Source organism: Python bivittatus, unplaced genomic scaffold (genome assembly GCF_059951505.1).
Source record: "Python bivittatus isolate LINGU-HERP-01145 unplaced genomic scaffold, Pbiv_v1 ctg000070_np1212, whole genome shotgun sequence".
Taxonomy (NCBI): domain Eukaryota; kingdom Metazoa; phylum Chordata; class Lepidosauria; order Squamata; family Pythonidae; genus Python; species Python bivittatus.
Genome location: NW_028277034.1, coordinates 50,146,563 through 50,171,500, shown reverse-complemented (window position 1 = coordinate 50,171,500; position 24,938 = coordinate 50,146,563). Strand labels below are relative to the sequence as shown.

General features: G+C 41.8%; 1 protein-coding gene across 2 annotated transcripts in view; it reads left to right on the top strand.

Moving 5' to 3' along the window:
• Positions 1 to 20,387: 20,387 nt before the first annotated feature.
• Positions 20,388 to 24,938, top strand: part of BMP2K (BMP2 inducible kinase) — a 61,544-nt gene continuing 56,993 nt past the window's right edge. Inside the window, exon 1 of one of the 2 annotated variants that reach the window (XM_088133143.1) lies at positions 20,388 to 21,062. In XM_088133143.1, coding sequence (XP_087989269.1) covers positions 20,897 to 21,062 — 166 coding nt within the window. In that variant the 5' untranslated portion in view covers positions 20,388 to 20,896. The remainder of the gene's footprint in view (positions 21,063 to 24,938) is intronic. The other variant, XM_088133144.1, reaches the window with a different exon arrangement.

The window sequence follows — 24,938 nt, the reverse complement described above, 5'->3', positions numbered from 1 at the left end:
CAATTTATTCACCTACGTTAGAAATTAGACTTCTTCATCTTCAAATGTGATATTACTTTTGTAGGGGGTGCAAACATTAATCAAACATTTCCTAGGGGTGTGGGGCATAGAAAAGGTTGGGAACCACTGATCTGGACAGTAGAAAAAGGTGAGTGTCCAGGATCTGCTCGTCACCCATGGCTAATGGCTTCCTTACAGGTCTGACAGATCTATTTGCGATCAGCAGCCCAAGAAAAGCCTGGATAGTAGGAAAGGCAGAGCCTTTTTAACAGGATATCCATGATATCCTGCCTTAGCAAAACTATATTAAAAGGTATTGGAGGGTCTGCAGGTGGGGGGTGGGGGGGTGGGTAAAAAAAAATCAAGATGGCAGCCATGCAATCAAAGACCACCATTTGCAGACACCCCTGAAAGACTTCTTGAGAATCATGGTGGAAATGAATCACTTAAGGATTAAATGTATTGCATAAGAAGGTACAATGAAAGTCTTTTTTCCCCTTTTCTAAGAAATGCTGAAATTGAAAACATCAAAACACTTTAAAAAAATCAATTTGGTGCATTGAGTAATGTCTGATCTGCCAGTGCACCACCCCATCCTGCTGGGGAGCCCTTCTTCCTCAGCGTCCACCTTCTAGTTGGCTTCTTCTGAACGGCCCATATGGCTTTGAGAAATATTGCACCTTGTTGGCCTGTAGGGAGAAGCCCCGTGCCAGCTCCTCGCTTCAATGAGTTTGGGCAAAGGAGCCCGCAGGAGTTCTCTTGCCAAGAAGCAAATCAGGGAGATCTCCAGAAACAAGGGGAAGTTTCCTTGTCCATAGCCTGAAAACCCTACCCGCAGGGCAAGCTGCCAGTGGATCTTGCATCCGTACAGGCAGAGAAGAATGGAGTCTATCATATTCAGAAGTTGGGCAGCATCTGCCTGGAAAACGAAGCAGGAATGTCAGATGCTGAGGCTCTATGAAGTGTGAGGTGATGCAATATATGCAGCTGTCCTTCTATATCAGGAGTATTAAACTGACTTAGGCCAAAAGTCACATTTTGTTGTGGAGGACCATGTAGAAGACTGCAATCCAGAGAGAAGACTGAGCCAAGACAAAGAGATGCAGGGAGCCAGATCAAAACCTAAGCATGGATTTATATGCAATACAATTCAGATGATTATTCCCCATGCATTTCATAACTTCCCTATGCCATCTTTTTTTTTTAATTACCCCTCAGCACCTTCTATTCCTCATCTGCCCAGGATTACCCACTGCAAAGTTACTTCAAACATTAAGTATACCTAAAACATTTTTTTAAAAGAAATCAATATAAGAATAGAGGAAGATATGTTAAGTAATTGTAGACTCTGGCAGAGTTTCGGTCCAGGAAAAGTTCTGTCTGCTGACAGATGTTGGGTACAATGTTGGCAATATTTTACCATGTGCTGACAACTGTAGATTTGGGTACAGATGGGCACCATTGCCGTTGTTATTTTTAAAATCAGAGTTTTATAGGTCTCGGAGGAATGGCAGTCAGAGGTTGTTTTTGTAAGCAAGAGCCAGTCATATACCCCTGAGAACTGGAGTTTCAAGGCAAGACACGCTGCAACAGAGAGAGGAAGATGCTTCCCTTGGTTGGGTCTCACTGTACGATCGAAGCAAAACACTGAATCGGCAAAGAGTGCAGCTGGCTGGTATCTCTGTGTGGATGTCAGATCGAGAAGTAATGAGTCAAATTATAGCTGAAAGGCACCGTGACACTGATCTTCCAGGTCAAAATAAAGCTGGTCTTGATGCAAATATCATTTTCCTGCAATTACAACACACCAGAGGTTTTTATTTCCTTGAATGGCAGAAGGTTTTGAGGTGGCATTTTACAACACTCCATTCCTTGGAAAAACAAACAGTTGGAAGCTGGAAGATCCCAATCTCCCCCTTTCCCTCCCATAGGCTGCTTGCTTGCAAATTTACAGGTTGAGTAGATAGGAGGCATTCTGGCAAACAGTGGCCCTATAGTCTGAAAGCAACATTAGTCCAGTATCCCAATGTGTTGACAAGTTGCTTCTACAGCCAGGAACATCAAAGCAAGGGGTAGCCCTAATGCACCCACCCATCTGCTTTTTATCTAGACGATACAGGAATTGATAATGCCCATCTGTTGATGGGAGCTGTTTTTGATCTGGATACTCAAGTGGCTAGGTTCAGACATCCTACTAAGCTATCATGTGATTCCTTTAGTTCTAGTTTAATGTGCTGAAATTAATAGACCCAGAAGTTTATAAACTGTCAATTCACGGTGGGATTTGTCCTCACATTATTCAGCTCTGTACTGGGACTTGGGAGGGAGTGGGAGGGAGATAAAGGCTGTTTCTGTCTTATTATCACAAACTTTTATGTGACTTTATTACATTGGGGGGGGGGTTAAGGATCTTTCCGCCTTGCATAAAACATGGCACAAACATTATATGGGAAGCATCTATTTTTTGACATTGCTTTCATCTTATCGTCAATCCCAAAATGAGACAGCCTTAAGTCATCCTCCACTGTACTGTAGTTTTCCCCTTTATTCCAGGACCTCAAGATAGATAAAATCTGCTAGGCTTTTTCACCTGTTACCTTGGAAACAAATCAAGTGACTGCAATGATCTGAAACAGACCAAGAGAGCCAGGATAAACCAGGAAGATGCCCTTGACCCTTTGCAATAATTCTCCTTCTGGAACATGGCACTTTCACAGGAAATCTAGACTTGGCTTAGATGTGAATACTTTATCACAGAGAATCAGACCACTACAGAAAGACAAAGAGCGGTTTCTAATATGCCAGGAATCTGATGATATTTATAAGTATCCTCCCAAATTAAAATCCTAAGCTTCTTTCTCCTCCTCTTTTGTAAATATTTTTTTTTCTCATGATGATCCTCCTTTTGGCATTCATTCCATTCTCAAGGTCCTTGTTTTTTGTCTGTCCATCTCCAACTATTGCAGGATAGGGACTGGCAATGGGGACAGAAGATTTAATGCTGGTATAGTTCTCTGCCAACTTGGATAGAGAGTATCAACTCTGAAGTGGGGAAATCCCAGAGTTTGTGGTCACAGGGACTTCATTTTCATCTGCTCTATTTATCTCAACTCACTTCAAACAAAGGGCAAGCAAGATATTCTGGTAGTGTAGGCTATGAACAGAAATTGCAGGTTAAGAATTCTAGAAGAGTCCAGATGGGTTAGGTGAAAGGGTCACCCAAACCAGCATTCAGAAAAGAAAAAGAAATTAATTTTTGCATGCTACCGATAACCTGGCATGGGAACGAGATATTGGAGAATCTTTTCATGATGTAAAGTTATTTATTTTTTTAAAAAACAGGTCAGTGGCTGGGGAAAACTGCAGTGTTAGATCCACTTACTAGAAAGTAAATCTCACTGAACATGGTGAGATGTTTGAGTAAATATTCAAGGATTTTTGGGGATACCGGTAGTCCCTGGGTTAAGAATGGCCAGGTTACAGTTGACCCATAGTTAAGAATGGAGCCTATTGTAGCAAAATTTGAGTTAAATACACAATGGTTTAAGTTCATGACACAATACTACTTATACAGTATTATACAATAATACTGTTCTGGCTTACATACAAATTTGACTTAAGGACAGACCTTGGGAACAGAATTTGTTCTTAAACTGGGGACTACCTGCATTTGCAATCTGACGCATATTTATTGGGGTGTAAACAATATTCAACACTAATTTTAATTCCAGATATTGATAAGACCCTTTAGCCAAATACAGCTCAAGGTCAAAGATTTGCTCATAGGCAAGCTAAAAATGAAACACATGTACAAAGAATAATTTTATTTTGTCCGCATGATATTTCTTAAATTCAAGACCACTTTTCAAGAGTAAGAGTTTTACAAAATTGTTTAACCTAGGTACTGGCATCAGAAGCATTTTGAAAGCCACGTTTTCTTCTGCCTACTCTCAGTCAAAAATCAAAACTTGTTTGCTACAGAAAAAAAAAAGTGTTAAGGCCAAGAAAAAACCAAAGAGAAATTATAGTAGTTGTCTTTGCTATTGCTGCAGGGCATTTAAAGGGCCTTTTCAAGTGACTAGAAACCGTAGGTTACATGACACACGTAGCGGATAGAAGTGGCTTCCTTTGCTCTCCAATTCGATGCATTGGTATGAAGATCTGAACAGAGTATATAAATATTTCCCTTGGCATCCATCAGCTGCCTGCCCTTCAGCTTTTAAAAAGTGCTTCTTGCACTAAAAACTGCTGCAAACCTCCAATAGTATATTTATTTCTGATAATGCCTTAATTATTAATTAGTCTTAGAAAATAAGAATAGCGGATAGCTGCAATACAATATTTGGTTTGGAAATGTGCTACCTGCCAAGAATAAGATTAGTTGGTAAAGGAGAATTTTGGAACTGGCCCTGCCCATGAGGCACCCACATCATGCTCTCCACATGTGAGAGGTATTCATTGATCAAAAACATTGATGTTCACATCCATAGATGGACGTGGAACAGTAGATATGACCTTGTTTCCCTTTTCACACATGGATTATCACACGTTTTAAAACGTTTCAGATTAATGACTATAAACATGATTTATGGATTGAGGTCTGGACATGCAGCCTTCAGCTCTTAAGAGTAGAACTGTCCTGTCCAGGATCAGGGCAGGAACAGTCTTAAAAACAGAAAAACATAGTTTGTACGAAGTTTTGAGGTCTAATTCCAAAAAGAATTACCAACAGCCAGGGATTGTAGGAGAAGAGCTGTGTTAATCCATGGTGGCAGACTCCCTCTGATTTTTTTTTTGACAGCCAGAGAAGAGTAGTCAAAGGCACACTCGTCTGAGTCCTATGTGAGATTCCTGACAGAGAAGATTGGGGACGAAAGGTTAGGATCCAGACAGTGAAGAGTCAGGACATCAGAGTGGGATGGCAAGCAGTCCAGGTTCAAGACACAAGAAGAGTTCCATAGGCTGCTCATTAGTCAGCCGACTTGACAAAAGGTCATGCTATCAAATATGGTAGCCATTTATTTTGAATAAATTCCTCAGTGTCTCATATTACATCATAGCAAACATTTTCTTCATTCTTTCTGGCCTTAGATGTCCTGGGCAGTGGGGGCAGCAGTATGTGGCCTTTTATGTTTGATTGCTCTTATTGTTGAGCACTATCCTTCTAATTATTTGTTGCATAACTTGCTGATGTGCCATTGCTTTCACATGTACTTCTATTATCTGTTCTGAATATCTCATTATGACTTAAGAGAGGGTGGCTGGATCTCTTAGTTTTGCCAGGACAGTCCCAGTTTTGAGGGAGGCATGCCAGATGCTAGTCTACAACTCCCCAAACATGGAAAGACTCTCAGTTTCCAAGAGGCTGTCCCAAGAGAATATGACCAGGGAAGGCAATGAATTCAGGGACTAGCTTGGCCTGTCATGGGAGGAGACAGAATGAGATAACTTGACAGAGTTCAATACAGCCCATAACAAGAGGATCTCCACATTAAAAATAGAAGAAGGGAACTTGGATATCCAGAGACCAAAAAGAAAGCCTGTCTCTGCAGCAAGATGAGCAATGGGTGATCTACTTTGTGTGAGCTGGTGTGTGGGAAACAACTTCTGCATTTACTACTTGTTGCCACCATAACTGGACTGTAACAATCCAGATTATCACTAAATAGGAGCAGTGGGTTAGTGTTTGTATCTCCTTGCCTCCACTTAGTGACACTCTGAGTTTTTGTTAGCCCTCTCTTGAGTACCTAAGGTGGAGTGGCCAGCAGTAACACAGGAAACAATACACATAGAAATGGGATCAGGTGATCAGGTTGTTTTGAAATATCTGGGCTTTCTTTCATTTGTAAAGTTTGGGGATATCTCCTGGCAGAGGGAAGATGCAGACGAATGAAAGATCTGTTCAGTTCTCCATTTCCTTACAGATACAGAGTGTGGCCTATCTTGGAAGTGTTAGGAGTTATTTCATTACAGAGAATCCCTTCCAAATGTTAACTTCCAGTCTTTTTGTGGGGGGAGGGGGAATGGGAGTAATTTTTGCCTGGAAGTCTTGGGAAACTGAGTTATGGATTAACATGAATAAGTATGTCATTTATACAAATTAATATGTCTCCATTTTTATTCCTAGACGTCTCAGAACTTCCAACTTGAGAAAGAGGATGCCTAGGTCTATATGGCAGAGCCTAGAATAGATACTACTGTAGTTTTATTCACTTTGATTTGCCTAAGGATAAGTTCTCAGAGTTGCATTTAACAAAGATTTAAGTAGCTACTGCTAAAATAAATATAACTTCTTTACTTAGTTGTTAAGTTCATATCATTAGGAAGCTCATTAGGACTTGTTACACAACAGATTCCCACACTTACAGTTAATTGCAGGGACTTGCCAATAAGATTCCTTGTTCTCTTATTTTGTCTCCTTTTATCAGAAGCAGCAGAAATGATTTACTACCCCATCTCTTTCTCTTAGCATGAATATTTTTCTCACTCAAGGTACATATGACCAGGCTCCAATTATCAACATGAAAATCTTGATTAGAAAGACAGGCTTAACCAGCATCTAATACTGTATATGCTGGATATTTAGGTGTGCAAAGTAGAAACTGAAGGAAGTAATTAAGTCTGATGACCTCAGGTCAAATCACCATTTTCCCAAACCTGGGCTTCACTTCCCTCAGATCTGCCTTACATAATGTCTTGCCTAATAAAAAAATCTTGAACACTTACAGATCTTCAAATTGCCCTAGTAAAAGAGCACCTTATAATAGATTTTGGATTGTTCTTCCTTGTAGCCAACATAACTTTGAATGACCATTAGCATATTTTTGGATAGCAATCAGACCTCAAGAAGGGAGTAACTTTTCCTCCTGGGCTCTGGATTAGTTAGCAGGTAAGGGATCACAATTCAGCTGATAAAACATTTTCCCAACATGAGAGCTAATGTCAGGGATGTTTGTGAGTGTGTTACATTATTGAGGTAGGCAGGGGCCAAATGGGTGTGATCAAATGTGACTCTTAAAAAATAAGTCTTCATCAGGTTGAGTTCAAACCTTGTTGACTACAGTGAGATGTCTCTGTTGTGATGTAGGGAATACAGTACAGGTTTCCCTTGTTTTATGCTAAGGTTATGTTCCCCGAAAACCTCACATAATACAAACTTGCATAAAGTTTTCCCTGAACCAGTAGAAAAAAGAAGGTTGTGGAGTCTGTCAAATTTTGTAACCCCAATGCATTGACAACGTGCTCATGAATCTTATTCTTAAGCACTATGTTATTCAAACATTTTTTCTTCCTTGTCTCATGTTCTATGTACAATGAAAGCATTTTCTTCATCTTTTTTACAGCTGGATTTTGATTGCATGTGGTTATCATGGTAAAGACGCAGAACGCATCCCAGCCCTACCAATTTCATTAGCATTCTTCGTGATTTTGCACCCAACAGATTTGCCCAGGATTAAGTTTGTCCTAGGGCTGAGGATTCTTCACTAGCTTTGGCCAGATGCATCATGGCCAGCTTGATTTCTAGTTTTAGAGAGGTTGTTTCCTTTTGGTTTTTGGCAAGGGGGTTGGACAAGATGCTGATAGCCATTTTAATGCATAATAATAGCAGTAGCTATTGCAGGTAGAAGTAAATGGGAAATAGGATGCATAATTAGAACAATTGCACCACACGAAGATGCAAGTTTGCTATTCTGGCACAAATTTACAAATTTAGTGGGTTTCCCCCCCTACATAAAGCGAATAATTAGATTAAAATGATCAGTTGTGTAGTAGCAAATTTGCATAAAGTGAATTCACATGAAGCAAGGGAATCTGTATAAAGAGCTTAGAGTTGGTATGCTGGACTTAATCACAAATCAGGCAAGGAACTGTGTGCGTGTTTACTCATTAGGAAGCCTCACTGAATTCTGTTGGGCTTGCTCTCAAATATACTGCAAATATTTTCAAATATTCACATAACCCACTGTGCATATGTAATAACCGTTACATGTTTTGAATTACTAAGGAAATGCATTACTTAAAAATAACAGCAAATAGTCTGTTATCGGAGATTTTTTATTTTTGCCCTTTTCAAAACACACACAAAAGCAACCAGGGAGCCAGTGATAATTTTCAGATTTGCTGAGACTAATGGACTGATGGAGGGCATTAAGTATAATAATATCAAAGAACAGCAGAACTGAAGATGAAATTCTGAACTGACAAAATTATTCAAAGACTTCCCAACAAATAAGCATTTCTATAAATGCTAAACCAGGAATAGAAGGGATCAGAAACCCAGAAACAGGCCAGGAAGATGACAGAAAGCTGTTAACATATGTAGTATGATAAGAAACCTTTGCTCTATTTAATCAAACAGAAATATTGTTAAATCTGCCAGTGATGTAGCTGTTCTCATCCAGCTGTTTCAAGATTAACTCCACCTCTGCCCAAAATAGTGTGAGGAAATGAAACATTCCTCACTGACTGAGGATGTTGCCTTTTCTGATATCTGCGTCCATTTATTCTTCTGGGCATAGAATGACCAAGTGGTCCAATGTAAAGGATAGGGAGATGTGGCTAAAGGCATATACCGCGTAGGAGGATGAGCAGATGAATGGTTTTCTGGTCCGGCAGAAGGATGTTGAGGAATCATGGTATGAGCAAACGTCAGTCATTGCAAGGAAGTCCTGTTCCTCCATAACAACAGGTTTGACTTAAAGCTTACTTTAATGAGCTTTTAATGAGAAAAATATAACATTTACAGAAATTATAACCATAGTTTCTTTGCATTCCCATGCCCATTCTATTTTATCTTCACAAGGAGCTTGTGATTAGCCAAGGATATCCCAGTTCTTTTATTACTGAAGAGAGCCATTAAATTTGTTACATTCTCTAACCTAGTCTAGTGTGCTCTGGTTAGGTTGGCCAGGGATACTGGGGGGGGGGGGGGGGGGGCTGAATGGCACATCTGGAGGTCAGTAAATTGGGGAAGCCTGAATGATTTGAGGTTTGTGTTCTCTCTGGTGTTTTTGATTAAGAGACTTCTGTGAGGGCAAGTGTGTGTGTGTGTGTGTGTGTGTGTGTGTGTGTGAAAGAGAGAGAGAGAGTTATATGTTATAGCATTTTGTTATTTTCCCAATACCTTCCAGATGACTTATTCTTTATTCTCTCCTCTTTCTGGTTGCTTGAGGTTACAGCCAAAATGTTTGCTTAACTGCAAGTAAATCCCAGTGAAATCAGTGCTGCTTCCTTAAGAAATTACCTTGTGTTTCTTTCTACGCTTCTCAAACCCACCCATGCACCCAGATTTTCTGCATTTCCAGATGTGATCAAAACATCCCACCCTTACACTACTGCATTTCCTCCCATGTTAGGGATACATAAGTTGGCTTTTGAATAGCAAAAAGTAGGCAGGGTGAGGACATAGGAGAATGTGGGAGCCAGGACAAAAATTACTTTTCAAGTACTTGAATTTACATTTCATTAAATTAAGGACTGTTTATACCAATATTCCCAGTGTATGTAATAATGTCCTCTTCTGTTGTGTTAAGCATTTCAATTTGATGGTAACCTTTGGAGGGATTCAAAGGATTGGATCCAAATGTTTGTGAAAATTTGGTTTCAAGACTAGTCCCTATCATTACCTTCCTTTATTTTAGATTAATAAACATAAAACAGTCATATCCAGATGATTTTTTCCCAGTGCCCCACCTCTTCTTCAGATAAAAACACAAACCCTTAAGAATTTTGCCTGACATCTTGGGGACCTGTCATATTTCTGGAGTGCACTGAAACTCCTGGTGATGTTCTTGATCTTGGCCATTATGCTTAACTTGCCATGTTCAGTTTCTTAAAATATTAGGGTAGAAGGCAAATACTAGGTTTCTAAGATCTACTTGAAGTCCTTGGGTTTCTCTGAGCTTGGTTGTTTTGTTACAGACGTTTTGTTACCCATTTAGGTAACATCTTCAGTGCTAGAAGGGAGTGGGGTTTGCTTTCTGTTTATATCCAGTAGTTTGGCCTGTCAGCGTTGATGGGGGAGGTTTTTTTTTTGGTAGTTCCTAAATTAGGTTGTTGTTTACTTGGTAGTTCTTAGATTAGACTGTTGTTTACTGCAGCAAACAACAGCCTAATCTAGGAACTACCGAGGAAAAAACAACTCCCCCACCAACGCTGACAGGGCAAACTACTGTCTGGATCACCCTAAATAGCAACTAATAGAATAGAATATCTGTAGCCCAGGATTGAACTGTGGAGTCCTTGGGGTTCTCTGATCTTGGTTGTTTTCTTGCAAACGTTTTGTTACCCGGCTGGGTAACATCTTCAGTGCTAGAATGGAGTGGGCTCCACTCCATTCTAGCACTGAGGATGTTACCTAGCTGGGTAATGAAACGTTTGCAAGAAAACAACCAAGATCAGTAAATAGCAACTGTTCAGTAGAGGAGAGGCTGTTCAGTGAACAGGAGAGGTGGATAAAAAGTGTCTCTCCCACTTCACTTGCTACCTTTTCTAGCTGGGCAGTTACTTGCTAATGGTTCCTTGCTAGATGGTGATGCTGAAAAGCTGAACGGAGGGCAGTATTCTCTGCATAGGAAATGAGGACACTCTCATCTGGTTGTAAGCCAGAACAGAGGCAACTGGAATTGACAATGGGGCAGAAAATCGAGGCGGATTTAATTTTTTTCTGTCTGGCAAATGGAAGGAAAGACTTTAACTGAGCTATGGAGAAGAACCCCTAGAGTGAAGACTTATGTTCTGCCTATACAAAAATTCCAGGCTGATTTTTTTAACACTTCCTGTTTTGTAATATTTACTTATTTATAGATGAGTTGCCATTCTAGCTTTACTGTCTTAAAAGCTTATTCATAGTGATACGGGTTTCATGTCCTTGTTGTGAAGATGGCTTTAGTTTCCAATATTTTTTTTTAAATAATCTTTATTAAAGTGGGTATTTGTGGCAGGGTGAGATACCCTAATGGATATAGGATGATGTCATGGTCTCAAGGTTAGTGTTTTTCTCTATGCCAATATCAGGACTACTGTCCCAGAAAATTGAGAAGCTTTGTGCCTAATTAAAATGCCTGGAGGTAGGTATGTTAACCTTATAGGTGAAAATATATAAAAGGCAGCAGTGTTAAGCAATGGAGAGGGAGGTTGTTGGACATAGTTTTGTATGGTGTGACCTGGAGATACCTGTGTATCAAGGTGGAGGGAGAATCTGCAGTTGAAGACCATGTAGGACCCAAGGGAGAGAACCTCTGAGCAGTGAAGGCTCCAACTTTTGGAGGGTATTGGAGTTGATTGGATGACAAAGGTGCGGAAACCAAGATGCCCAGGAAAGAGTTATTTTTCCCTCTTCCCGTCCCTCCCCCCAGCTCTGAGTGACCCCAAAAATGAAACTACTGAGAGAAGCTGCATGAGTCAGGGAGGGAGGAAGTGAAACAGGTAACAGATTCTAAAAAGCTCCATTTGGGATTGTCTGTGTAGAACTGTCTATGTATAGTTTGTTAAGCCATTCTATCTAATGGAAATAGGTTGAATTATTACCTAAAAAGCACCACCCTAATAATCATTGTAATCTCAAGGACAGTATGCATGTGTCTGGCAAATTCCTGTCCCTTTTTCCCACCCTCCAACAATATTGCTTTTTTTGTTAATGCTTCCATTAGGTGGAAGGAAGGAAGGAAGGAAGGAAGGAAGGAAGGAAGGAAGGAAGGAAGGAAGTTTCTTTTCAAAGGTTCACTTTCTATATTAAGTGGCCAGCATTCTTGATGTATCACCTTCCAACATTTCAAGTACCCACAGATTAATAATAGTCAGTGATGCAACTCTTCCAGTTCAGACTCTTCATTCTGAGTAGGAAAAAAAAACAAAACAAAAAAAACCCCCACAGCAATCCACAAAACCCTTGGTTCACATGCTCTCTCTAATTGGTGAGACCTGTTTTAGCAGGATGTACAGGGACTTGGAATGCCCAGGTGTTTACACAATCACCTCTTCTGTTTATTGTTTCTAAGGAGACAATCAGGAAGTTAATGGACTAAGTAAGAAGAAATTCTCAGGTGGCTTTTGGCCAAGATTGCTGTATAAAGATAGAAACAATGTGAGAATTGCAAATTAAACAAGTTTATGAGTGCAATTCAGTCCTCTCTGTGCAAGGCAACCTTTCAGCTCCAGGGTGATCTGTTGGGGGCTGCATGGTGGCTACAGTTAAAGCAAAGAGTGGACAACAAGCCCCATTTTCTTTCTGTCCATTTCCTAACTATTGCTTTATAGCATCTTCTGGTGTCACCCAACCATCTGAGAAGCAATATAAAGCCTGTCCTTGTTAAAGCTCTGTTGGAACAATGATGGCTGGGTGATGCTAGAGGATGGCCACAGAGATCCTCTTCTCTTTTTCTCTATTTTTCAAGAAACAAATTGAGAGAAGAGAAAGAGCTCACAGCAAAGGTCTGAATGGATCTCATGATAGAAATTAAGCAGAGGGGTTGTGCAATTAGGTTGAGGGCTTCATGTGCCTATAGGAACCACCATGTCCACTTCTGAGTATGAATTCTTCGGGGAACCTAACACACTCATGTCCTCTGCCAGGTCTCTACACTGACTACTCACAACATTTGGCATCGAAGGCAATAGGCAAAGTTATTATCCTTCTCTTCTGTGGACAGATCTGAATTGGATGCGTAGTTGAATTCTGGAATGTACTTTACATCACACCTGGAGGCAGAAGACTAATTGAGGAGATGCCAAGGAGGAACCAGAGAAGCAACAGGAAGGTGGCCACTGCTGTCTTCTACCAATTATTAACCAAGATCTTGCACCTCTTTGCCTAGTGGTAGGCCATCCCATCTACAAAAATGAAAACTGCACATTTTCAAAGTTTGTGCATGGGCATTGAAGTTTTATGCTTTACCTGGGAAGTACATGGATATACCTGTGCATACATCATCTTAGTCTCCCTTTTTCAAGGACACAGCTGAAACTACTACATTTGATGACTGTAGATGGCTTTAAAGATAAACTGGGCTGTGTTACGTGTTTGGTAGCATTTAGCTGATGCCTGTTTTAACCAGTGGTGACATGGTCCACAGATGACTTCTTGGGGACTGCTGGAAGTTGGTGACTCAAGAAATGATAGCAAATTGCTGCCATTTCAAAGAAAACAGGGAAAATTGATGATGAAATTCTTTATATATTTATATTAGTGATGACCTTTCTGGATGGCTTTCAAATTTAAGTGCATTAAATTTGTCCCCCTCATTAGTCCCTGTGCATTTCCTTTGCTTTCCCAGATATTTCCACAGATAGATGCCTTCACCCCACCCCACCCTTCCCACATTATCTCTTTTGACACTACCAGAGACCCTTTCTATTTTTTCTTTTTTCCCCATAGGGTAGCATTGTATTTTTGATGCCCTAATAATCAAAGCAATAGTGAACAGGCTGTTCTTTCACTCCTACCATCCTGAACTCAGTATTGATTATTAAGTACATCATTCCCATAATCTATTAAGAAAGTTAAAAAATGAGATTAGGTGAGCCAGCAAGGCTTGTTCTTGGCAAATTCTTGCTGATTTCTGATGATTACCGTAATGTTTTCAAGGTGCTTACAGACGGATGATTTTTTAAAATCTGCTCTAGAAGTTTCCAGGGTATTGATATCAGGCTGATTAGTTTGTAGCTGCCAGTGTCTCCCCTTCCCTCCCCCCACTTTAAGATAGGGACATTTGCTTTCCTTCAATTAGCTAATTCTCCATGATTTCTCAAAGGTAATACATAAGACTTTGGCCAGACCATCAGTAAGTTCCTAAGTATCCTAACAGGCAATGCAATGAAGATTTTGATTCATTCAATGCACAAAGATATTTCCTGACCATATTTCTATCAGGATCAAGTTTTTACTCTGCCTCTTCCTTCTACTCTTCACAATTCCCTGGTATTCCACATTCTTTGTTTTATTGACAACTGCATCAAAATTGGAGTTGAGTAGATCTTCTTTTCTTTCTTATCTGTTAGCATTTATCTTCTTCATGGAGTGGTGGGATCTCTTCATTTTTATTTTGATCCTAGCTAAATAAGCCCTTCTGCTATTCTTAGCATCCATCTTTCCTCATTCTAAGTATCAGCTTTCCTAAGACCAATTGCGGCCTATCTGTATGCGGTCCTTACCCAAGACCCACCCAACCCCATCAATCTTCCTGCCCATCAAGGCCCTGTCTTGTTTCTTCCCTGGAGGAACAACACATGAGATGTTGAGCCCAATGCAACATTATTATCATGGGCTTCAGTCACTATACATTGATAACAAACCAAATTCTCCAACCATGGGCATTTGCAGAAGCAAAACAGCACTTACTCTCTTGTAAAAGGGAGGTAGCAGCCTCAGGGGACTCCCAGACTTTGCAGAAGTACGAAACATTAGGGGGTGAGGGGATGAAATGGAGCAAATGCAGAGAGAAGAGATGGCTGGCCCACCCCAAACAGGAAGGCACTGCGATATCTTCTTGTCATTTTCACTTCCTTGGTCAAAAAACTACCTTGACCAAAACTGATTATTATGATCATGCCATGCTGTAGGTGCCGAGTCATGTGTTTGTTTACATTATTCTTCCATATTATCAGAGAGCAAAATGTTACCTTTTAAAACCCCAGGGCGTTCATACGAGACACCCTCATGTTTGTATTCTTGTTGTCACTTTTTGATCCACCTTTTGAGAAAAGGGAGCTTTGCAGAACTGCAATATATGACCCAGATTATTCCCATTGTGGTTTTGTGGGATCCTGATGTGAGACAAAATCCTTAAAATGAGGCACATGTACCAATATCCGGTGACATGTGTGGTTTCCTATCCTATGGCTCTGCTAACCATCAGTCCCTAAGCAAGCATCAAAATGTGTGTCTCCATTGCAGAAATGAGGCTGAGAAACAGCACTGCCTTGCCTTCCTTACGGCGGGCCAAGTTCAGGCCAGGAGATAGGTGGATTCCCTGCCTTTGTTCCCCTTCCCACCACATGCCCACAGCGGCTCTCCTTAGAAAGATGTTTAGGATGATGGATTTAGGCATCTGTCAAATAACTTGGCCAACAGGTAAGAGGCTTGAGAAACCATGAAGTGATGCTCATGCAACCCTTCCCTACACCCATTAAGGCTATTTCTGAACATTGGAATAATCTTTGGAAAGAGTGTTACACCTGTGTGTGAAAATAGCTCAGCTGACAGGTAACAGGACAGTGGAGAGGATGGAGTGAAGCAGATGGGAGTTCTCCTGAGGCTCTGGACAACCCCTCCTCTGTGCCAGTTATCTGCCCACTGGGCTGTTCTGAACAGTGGCATAGCATTGTCTTGAAACATGGGTGTTGAGATGGGTGTGGTGGGGTGAATCCTTATTGCTCCTTTCCTTGCTGGTTCATATTTAGGAAAAAGCTACAACTGTCTTCTGCCAAGGAATGAAGAAGGAAGGTGTTCCAAAGACATAGCTGACAACGAACACTATCTCAAGTAGTGCTGCACCAGAATGGAAGAATGCTAAAGCCATCTTTATAAGGACATCACATAATCATTAACAAGCAGGCAAATGCTTCTGTGGAAAGAAAGGGTCCACTCTCTTTTGAAGCTCAGGGCAAAATGGCCATAGAGGGCACTGGCTAGTGATTCTGTGTGTGTGTGTGTGTGTAAGTGTGTGTAAAGGGACATGCCTTCAGCAGCCTAAAGCAGACAATAAGATTTGGGAGGATTCTAGCTGCTGACTGTATCTGTAGCCTAAGGGTCAGTGAGGCATCCCAGATCATGTCCAAAGCAAAAATAGCATTGGGGTAAGAGTGAAACACTATTTTAAAATGAAACAGCTAAGAATATATTCAAGTGGCCTCAGGGCTGAGGATGAGAGGACGGTAACAGCATGAAAACATGGCCAAAGAACAGGTTGCCAGCACATCTTCATGCTGTGATTAGGAGCAAGTGGGGAAAGGCTCTGAATGACCTTCATTTGGTTTCAATTTGTTTGCAAGGATGAATGGGTAGAGATAGTCTGTCTTTTTACTCTTGTATATTTAGAAACCAAAGTGACTGAAGCTGGAGCAGACCGATTTTGAAGACCATTTCTAAAAGAAGTGTTAACCTTCCTGATATTTTTCAGTCCAGATAGCTTAACATGGACATCAACCTCTGCCTCACTACTTACTTTCAGTTTGATGGGTAAATATGCCAACAAATTAGAGGAACGCCCATGGGATCACAACTCTGAGACACAGCAGAGACTGTAATGCAGCGTCTAGAAACTATAGCACTCCCACACATAAAACCAAAAGTATGGATCCAGTATGTAGATGACTATCTTTGTCATAATAAAAAAGGAACAACTAGAGAAGACACATGAAACAATCAACAACATCTTCAAAGGAATAAAATTCACAAAAGAAGAAAACAACAACACACTATCCTTCCTGGATATCCTCATCAACAGAGGAAACAATGGCAAATTAGAAACACAAGTTTATCGAAAAACAACCCAGAGTAACCAAGTGCTCCATTACCAAAGTAACAATCCAACCTCCCACAAGAGGAGCTGTGTAAGAACAAGTACAAACACACTGCAGCAACCCAGAACACCAGAAAAAGGAAATAGACTACCTATACAACATCTTCCAACAAAATGGATGCCCACGCAAATTTATCAAAATGTGCCTGACCACTCAACCCACTACAGCACAACCAACACAAGCTATGAAAAGGATAACACTGCCATACATCAGAAACATCTCAGAAACAACCAGCAGACTATTACAACCACACAGCATCATCGTAGCACACAAACCAATTAAAGCCCTCCAAAACATCTTAAGTAAACCAAAAGACCCAGTAGCCCACAAAGAAAAAGTTAGGAGTCAACTACAACATACAATGTAAGGATGGTAACAGCCATTGTGTAGGACAGACAGGCAGAAGGCTAGCAAAGCACATCCATGAACACCAACTAGCAGTCAGAAGACATGATGAAAACTCCTTAATCTCACAATAAATGGACAGACTTAACCATAGTTTCAACTGGGAAACTGTGAGCATCTTAGCCAAGCTAAATCCAAAAATGCTAGGGAATTCCTGCAAGCTTGGCATTCAGACAAATCAGCCATCAACAGACACATAGAGATAAACCACATTTACACACCATTCAAAAAAATGTACAACAAAAAAGCTAAGAAGGAACCAAAAAGACCAGAACACATCTTCTCCAGCAACTACATCCAGATAAGCAGGGATTAACACCAGACAAACAAGCAGAAATCAATATCCTAATCAAGAAACTACCAAGGAGAAAACCACACTCCCACCAACACTGGGATGGCAAACTACTGTATATAAACTGGGGGCAAACCCCACACTTACTAGCTCTGATGATGTTACCTAATCAGGTAATGAAATGTCTGCAAACAACCAAGCTCAGAGAGCACCAGACTCCACAGTTCAACCCTCTAAACGTTAAGAATATAGCTTTTAGCAATCCAAATCTACTGTTATAGGTTATCAACACAGGCCTAGATAAGTGGTAGACACTGATTGATCTGTATAGTAAGAAAAATAGTTAATATAATAAAATATGTAAAATTCTGGGTGGCTATTCAAAGCCTAGTTTTTGAATGAAAATTAATGTGAGTCAACTCCTTGCGACTTCATGTTCATGTCTATCTTCAATAAATTGATATTTTACCTAGAATTTTTTAATAGGGCCTTCAGGATGTGTTTTAACTCAGCTCATGTTTACCAAACTCTGCCAGTATTTTGCCTTGAATTTAACTACTTGACCATTAGTATTACCATTCTGTATGCTTATCATTTCAAAGAATGAAATGGATCCAGGTTCTGAAATAATGTTTGGATAGAAATGAATAAAACTTACAATCTCACTTAAAGGAGTAGCTGCAGTGGCCTCAAAACTCAAACTACTTCTACATATTAAAACTCCTCTGATAACTTTTGCTAAAATGAAATGGTTTCAGCTAGCTAAACATGTTTCTGGGAGCATATGCTAGCTCCTAGATGGGAGAACTGCACCTTGCTTTTTCTTAGAAGTATGAGCAGATGAATTTTCAGCATTACTCATTTAGCACCTGTAACATTTACTTTTTGTTTCCTGAGTTACAGGAAACATCTTCCTCCTCATCAATCCACCTCTGGAAATTTAGTCATTATTGAAAACCTTTTTTTATAGCCCAGGATCCTCAGATGTGAACCAAATAAATACAGGAAGTGCTCTGAATAAATCAGCATAGTATCTTACATCTGTATACTACTAAAACTCTCATTGTGTTTGTTTGTATCCTCAAGTTAGCCCAAATGGTGCATTATACTGCAACAGTTTCTGAACCAAAGTACCTAAAATCCACTAACTTAAAGAATGCATAAAAAATCTGGGGCCCATTATTCCTGTGGAATTGAAATTTCCAGGATGTTCAGACCAGTTTTATTTGCAAAGTTCTGGCCATTGCAGTGTTCTCACAGTCACGTGATTGTGATTTCTGACGCTCCCTGCCAGCTTCCCACAAGCAAAGTCAATGGGGAAGCTGGCGGGAAGTCAGAAGTCACTCCTGTTCCCACTGCTTTTTTGCCCACCTGCGATCATTCTGTTTATCTGTTTAGGTAAGTAAATATTGACTTATTATTGAAGTTCATTTGCCACTACAATTATTTTTCTATTTATGATATACACTCTTGAATGATCATGGGACCATCCAGCACTGGGGTAAAAAAAATATGATCAGCCTAAAATTTAATGTTCATTCTGGTCACATCAGACTGTACAACCTTTTTCTGAGGATGATCCAATGGGCCACAGGATTGTCTCATAGTTCTTAAAGACATCTTTACAGGGTTTTAAAATCATTGCATCAAGCTCAGAACCTGAACTCTGATTTTACCAAAACAATGGAAAGCCAATCTAACTCACAGCATGGGATCTGTAGTAGATATCCATTAGCAGCAGAAAATGCTTGGTAAACTTTGTATCTTTAAGTGAGCAAAAGGCAGACTTCCTTATGTAGGCCTTTCTCTAATAGGAAGGGATGCTTAATAATGCCTGCTGTGATTGAACAGTTCACTGAACTATCAATTAGCCAGTCACATTTTAGTCTAGCATGAACACAGTTCATACACTTAGTTCATCATTCACAGAAAGCCAGAAAACTGAAATGAGTTAACCGGAGTCAAGTCGTAAACAGGGTATTGGTCAAGCACTCAATGTCATTGTGGTGCTGAAGACATGTACTGGCCTGCAAAGTTTTTCAGTCTTAATCACAGATGTTTGGTTAACACAATAAGGTAGTTTCAAAGGACTTCTATAATACCACGAATCACCTTCACATTATTAAATATTCTCTATAAAGATCCTCTTGCCTGCTATTCCAATTTTTACGACAGGACAGAGAGACTTTTTAAGCAATTTAGGGTTTGCATGGGATTATAGACGCAGGCAATCCTTCAGAAAACATGACTCTGGTTTATTTATGGCAGGGATGCTCAGCATTTCAGCGGGATAAATTACTTATTAAAATTTTATGGCTTATCCAAAATGTCCTGTCAGAGAAAATCTGCATACAAAGTTCAATCCCAAACAGGCCTTTCTGACTGGCTATTCCATGTTTTGTATGTTCCTTCACATAGTTCTGTATGATTCATTCATTCTCTTAAAAACAATCCTTGGACCAGCGAGTTCTGCAGATCTCCTCTGCATGCACGAAAGTGGAGCTTAATCAGCCATTTGACATTAAGACCCAAGCAGAGGTCGCACAAAGAAAGCCAGAGCTGCACTCGAGTCTTCTCCAGCTTGGTGTCCTCCAGATGCATGGAGCATCCATGTGTTATTAACTTAGCATAAATCTTGTCTTCATTTTTTGCCCCCAAGAACCCTGTGAGGCAGGTTGGACTCAGAGCCCCACACCACGCAGTGAGCCAAGGATAGACTTGAACCGGGTCCCCCCCACCCGAATCAGCCCAACGCTTTAAGGCGCTTCATCACAGTGGGGAAGATGATGGGAACTGCAGGCCCCCTGCATGGGTGGGGAACAAGGTGAGGAAATAGGTGGGGGAGCCCCAGCCGACATCGAGACGCCCCTCCCGCCCGAGAGGCTCAACAACCGAGCGCAACTCCCGCGGCAGCGGAGGGAACGCCTCCCCCGCCCTCCTTCTCGCGCTCCTTTAGCACGTGCTCGTTTAGCACGCCAACCTCACTTCCGGCAGCAGGAGGAGGAGGAGGAGGAGGAGGGGCGGGCGGCTAGAGAGGCTAGTGGGGAGGGAAAGCCAGCAGCGCGCTTGCGCGAGCCTTCCTCAACTCCGGGGCGCACCTTCTCTCTCTGTCTCTCTCATACGCGCACACAGCCACAAAGCCACGCCCCTCCCTTCTGGCCCCACCCCTTAGCCCCGCCGGCTCGCGAGGCAACAGCGAGCGAACCTGAGGCCGGGACGAAGTCCCGCTCGCGAGCTCTGCAGCGCGCACGCGCCCAGCGGAGCGCCGAAGCCCCGTCCGCTGTGGCGCGGCTGGCTGGCTGGCTGGCTGGCTGGCTGGCTGGGTGGGGGAGGGGCCTCTTTCGCGCCGCGCCGCGAGCGACCGTGAGGCGGTCCGGGCGGGAGGCGGCGCTGCTGTTGCTGCTGCTGCTGCTGCGCGCGGGGGCGGCCGCCGCCGGGCTTGGCTCGGCTTCTCTCCCAGGGACTTCCGCTCGGAATGTGAGGCGACCGGGAGCTGGGCGGCTCCAGGCTGCGAGAGGGGCGGCGGTCGCCTCGGGCTTCCCAGTGTGGGGACGGGCGTGCGAGCCCCGCCGCGCTCCAGCCCCTCGGGAAGGGCGGGCGGGCGGCCCCTTGGGCGGCGCCTCCTCCCCTCTGTCGCTTCCTCGCGTCCCTCCCGAGTCGACACGCTTCTCGCCCGCCATGAAGAAGTTTTCTCGGATGCCCAAGTCTGACGGCACCGGCGGCAGCAACGGCGGCATCGGCGGCGCGGCGGCGGCGGGCGGCGCGGGCTCCCTGGCGGTGGGCAGCAGCAGGGTCTTCGCCGTGGGGCGCTTCCAGGTCACGGTGGAGGAGGTGCTGGCGGAAGGTGAGCGGCAGCGGGATGGCGAGGACCGCCCTGCCGACGGGCACCCCGCGGGGCCTGGAGCAGCCTGGCGCCGCTTCCCTCCTCGCATTCGCTGGAGCGACCCCGCATTTCTGCGGACCCCGGTGAACCCCAGGTCGTGGCCGACGGGGCGGGGTCCTCACCCCGGTTCTATAGTGGCGCTTGAGCTCCGGCCACGAAACGCAGAAGTTGCCGACGTGTGCTTCCCTCCCGTCCGACTTCTGCTTTTCTCCCCGGCGCTGCTCTGGGAAAACCCGGGGCTGCTGTGCAGAAGCCTTGGTTTTCCCCGGGGGCGGGTGGCTCCCGGGAGAACGAGCAGACCCATGCATTGGGGTCGACGTGGGTTGTGGGGTTCAAGGACCGGTGGGGTCATTCCCCAAGAGGAGATGTCAGCTGAATCAAATCTTTACTACAGTCCTAGACCAGCATACAGGACGTAAACCAAATATTGGTTATTGTAGTAATACTGAGGGGTCTGGGCTTCCTGCAGCAATATTGGTTGGTGATGGGACTCCAATACATCCTGAGAATGTGAGAGTAAAGATGCTCATTTGGAGGGTGAAGGAGGAGGAGGAGGAGAGTAGTAGTAGTAGTAATAAATAATAATAATAATAATTATTATTATTATTATTATTATTATTATGGTTGGTCACACAGTCAGCCAGATATTTAGACTGGATTTGGCATTTTTATCCATCCATCAAGTCCTTTCCAAGAACCTGGGATAGGCAGATGTTATTGTTTGATTGTGCTAAAGGTATCTTTGCAGGATATAAGCTGTTCCAAGTAAATAATAATAATAATAATGATTATTATATATGCATCAATGTGAAATCACAGCTGCTAGTTCTTTAGCTGGTGTTGGCCTTCATTTGCATTGAGTTCTTCCCAAGAACCTAGAATGTTGTAATATATTGGCATTGTATATGTGCAGATCCAAGCAGTGTGGTGTTTTGTAATTGACAGATGGAAATGTCAATGTGCAGATTTTCTAAGTTTCGTCCAAGGCTTTTTGGTATGGCACCCAGTGTGCCAATAACCACTGGGACCACCACTGCCAGTTTATGCCATAATCTTTCAACTTTGATTTTCAGATCTTGATACTTTATGACTTTCTCCAATTCTTTGTCTTCTATTCTATTATCCCCTAGTATTGCCACATCAATTATCCACACTTTCTTCTTTTCAACCACAGTTCAATCTGGTGTGTTATGCACCAATTTGTATTTAGAAATCCCACAATATTTTAACCTGCTCCTCTTCTTCTTCTTCCCACCTTTTTTTTATATAACACAATGCTCCTGCCTCCTATTTTCCCCACAGCAAAAACCCTGTGAAGTGGGTTGGGCTGAGAGAGGGCGACTGGCCCAAAGTCACCCTTTATGCTGTCAATCAAATAAAAGCTTGTCCCCTTTTTGTTTGACATAGTTAGAGCATATCAAGGTCCACTGTAATGGTTTCCATTGGTCATATGAGCCTCTGTACATTAGGCTTAAGGGTGTTGTAAATCCATTTGTAATCAGCTCAAGACTGGATACATAATACTTATGATTGTTAAGGGTGGTTATAAGTTAGTATAGGGTCTGTCTCTCCCAGAATGGCATAAAGAGATGGAGATACAAGGTAGCAAATTAAGCACTTGAGATAGGTATATGAAAATATAGTGAGAAAAATGACTGTGTATCTTGTCTGTTACTTGCATTCTGTAGTTAAGAAATCATTTTTAGGATTCTTCTAAAGGCCGGTCATTAATGTAGCCAAACATGGAATAACAGCAGAAAATATTATATAATTATGGGCCTACTGCTTCCAGAAAAGTCCTTGTCATATTAATATGTATAAACAATTTTATTTAGAGGGCATTCAAGCAATTGCAGTGTAAAGGTCTATACAGGGATGGTAGCATAGGCCCAAGCCATTTACTGACAACACTATGAACTTGGCCTGAAAGCAGGTTTGTAACTAATACAATTACTACAGAGGAAGTGCTACATGTTCAGATTTCCCAGCCTCTGGATGGTCACATGTTGCACCAATTTTAATTTCCAAGCCATCTTCAAAGGCAAATGTAATAAAGTACATTTATTTGGCTGTTTGGCTGAAAATGGTTCCTACTGTTGAACTTTTGGTACACATGTTTAAAATAAAACTATGTCATTTGGGGGAAGGGGGACTCCTGCAGTAAGTTAAAGTGGCATTCAAAACAAATATTCATAGTATTCTTTAAAGAAACAGCATGACTATATATGGTGTAGTTTAAGTAATTGAATGCAAAGGAGAAATATTTTCCATAGTTATGAGTTTCACTCATGAATGTTTTCTAGTCACATCTGTAATTAAAATAACGAAAGGATTTATCCTGAAACAAATAAAAACAGGATGCCTCCAATTTGTAGCATGACTGTTATCTATGTAAAATAACTCAGGAGTTTTGAGGCATTGTAAAGACTAATAGCTCCAAATTTGATACTCTTCAGTGCCTCAAAGTATCTGTATTTTTCCTTTTGCTGAAATAGACTAAGGTAACTATCACTTTGGAAACTTTTGCATATGTGATTTCAGATGTAAAATTGGCAGTGTGATTTTGGGGGGAGGGAGGAAAATGTGCCAGCTGGTTTGTGGGCATAGATTAATTATTCTCTCTCACACACAGAGAGAGAGAGAGAGAGAGAATGTGTCCTGCGGTCAGATACATTGTGCTTGGATTTGTTTCTCCAATTTAGAAGTTTGCAGATGTATTTGATTATTGTTAGGACTCACTGGTTAGTTTATGCATGCTGAAAAACTATATGTTTCTGGTTTTTCTTCTGAAGATTTAGGAATACGTTATGATTCTTATGGAACAGATAGCCCCCTTTCCCCATGGCTGGGTTATAAGGTAAACTGAAGTGTGATCCTTTTCTCCAATAACCGAAATAATGCTGTCATAAAAAACTGCATCCTGCAGAGGTGTATCTTATTGCATCTTCCCTTAGATGTTCAAGACTCAGAAACAGTCAGTTATCTGGAGCATAAACTCATTAGGTAATTTCTAATACTTATTATGATCTAGTGGTCATCTTTAGAGTTTTGAAGTGACATTGAGATTGCTGTGGCAAAATGGTTTCTGGGAGGGATTGCCTATTCATAATGTAGATGCCCTGGAGGTCATCATGGGATACAAAGCACTAATTTACTAGAATGTTACTGCCATCCTTTTTCTACTGTTCCTGTTTACTCTTGTCCTTTTTCAGAGGAAGGGGGTATAATAAAAAGAAATACTAGGTTACAACCAATCCATAAAATTTATGTGGGTCCATGAGGGAACTAGAGGCATTCTTGGGAATAAAGATGATGTTGGAGGCTAGCACTTCACTTTGCAGCACGGCAACCTCTTATATAATTAAAATAATTATACATACTCATCACAGGGTCAGAGGTGTTATGAAAGTGTAGAATATGAGTGAGAAGTCATGGTTTTGGTTAAACAAGGCTTTCACATAGCACTTTTGAGTAAGATAAAGAGTAGACTAGATGACAAGCTTAGTTATACTCAGTCTGAATGCAAGTGTTCTGTCCTTGCCGTCTTCCTAGGGCTGAGAGAGCGGGACTGGCCCAAGGTCACCCAGTTGGCTTGGTGCCTAACGTGGGACTAGAACTCACAGTCTCCTGGTTTCTAGCGGATGCCTTAAACACTACACCAAACTAGCTGAAGAACCCTTTGGAAGTGCTGAATTAATGTTGGGCCAATCCCATTCTCTCAGCCCTATTTATTCCCAAGAGTGGTAGTTGTGGGGGGGAAAAATGAAAGAGGGAACACAGTATATACTGTCTTGAGCTCTTGGAGGAAAGGCAAGATATACATTTCTGTAATCTGTA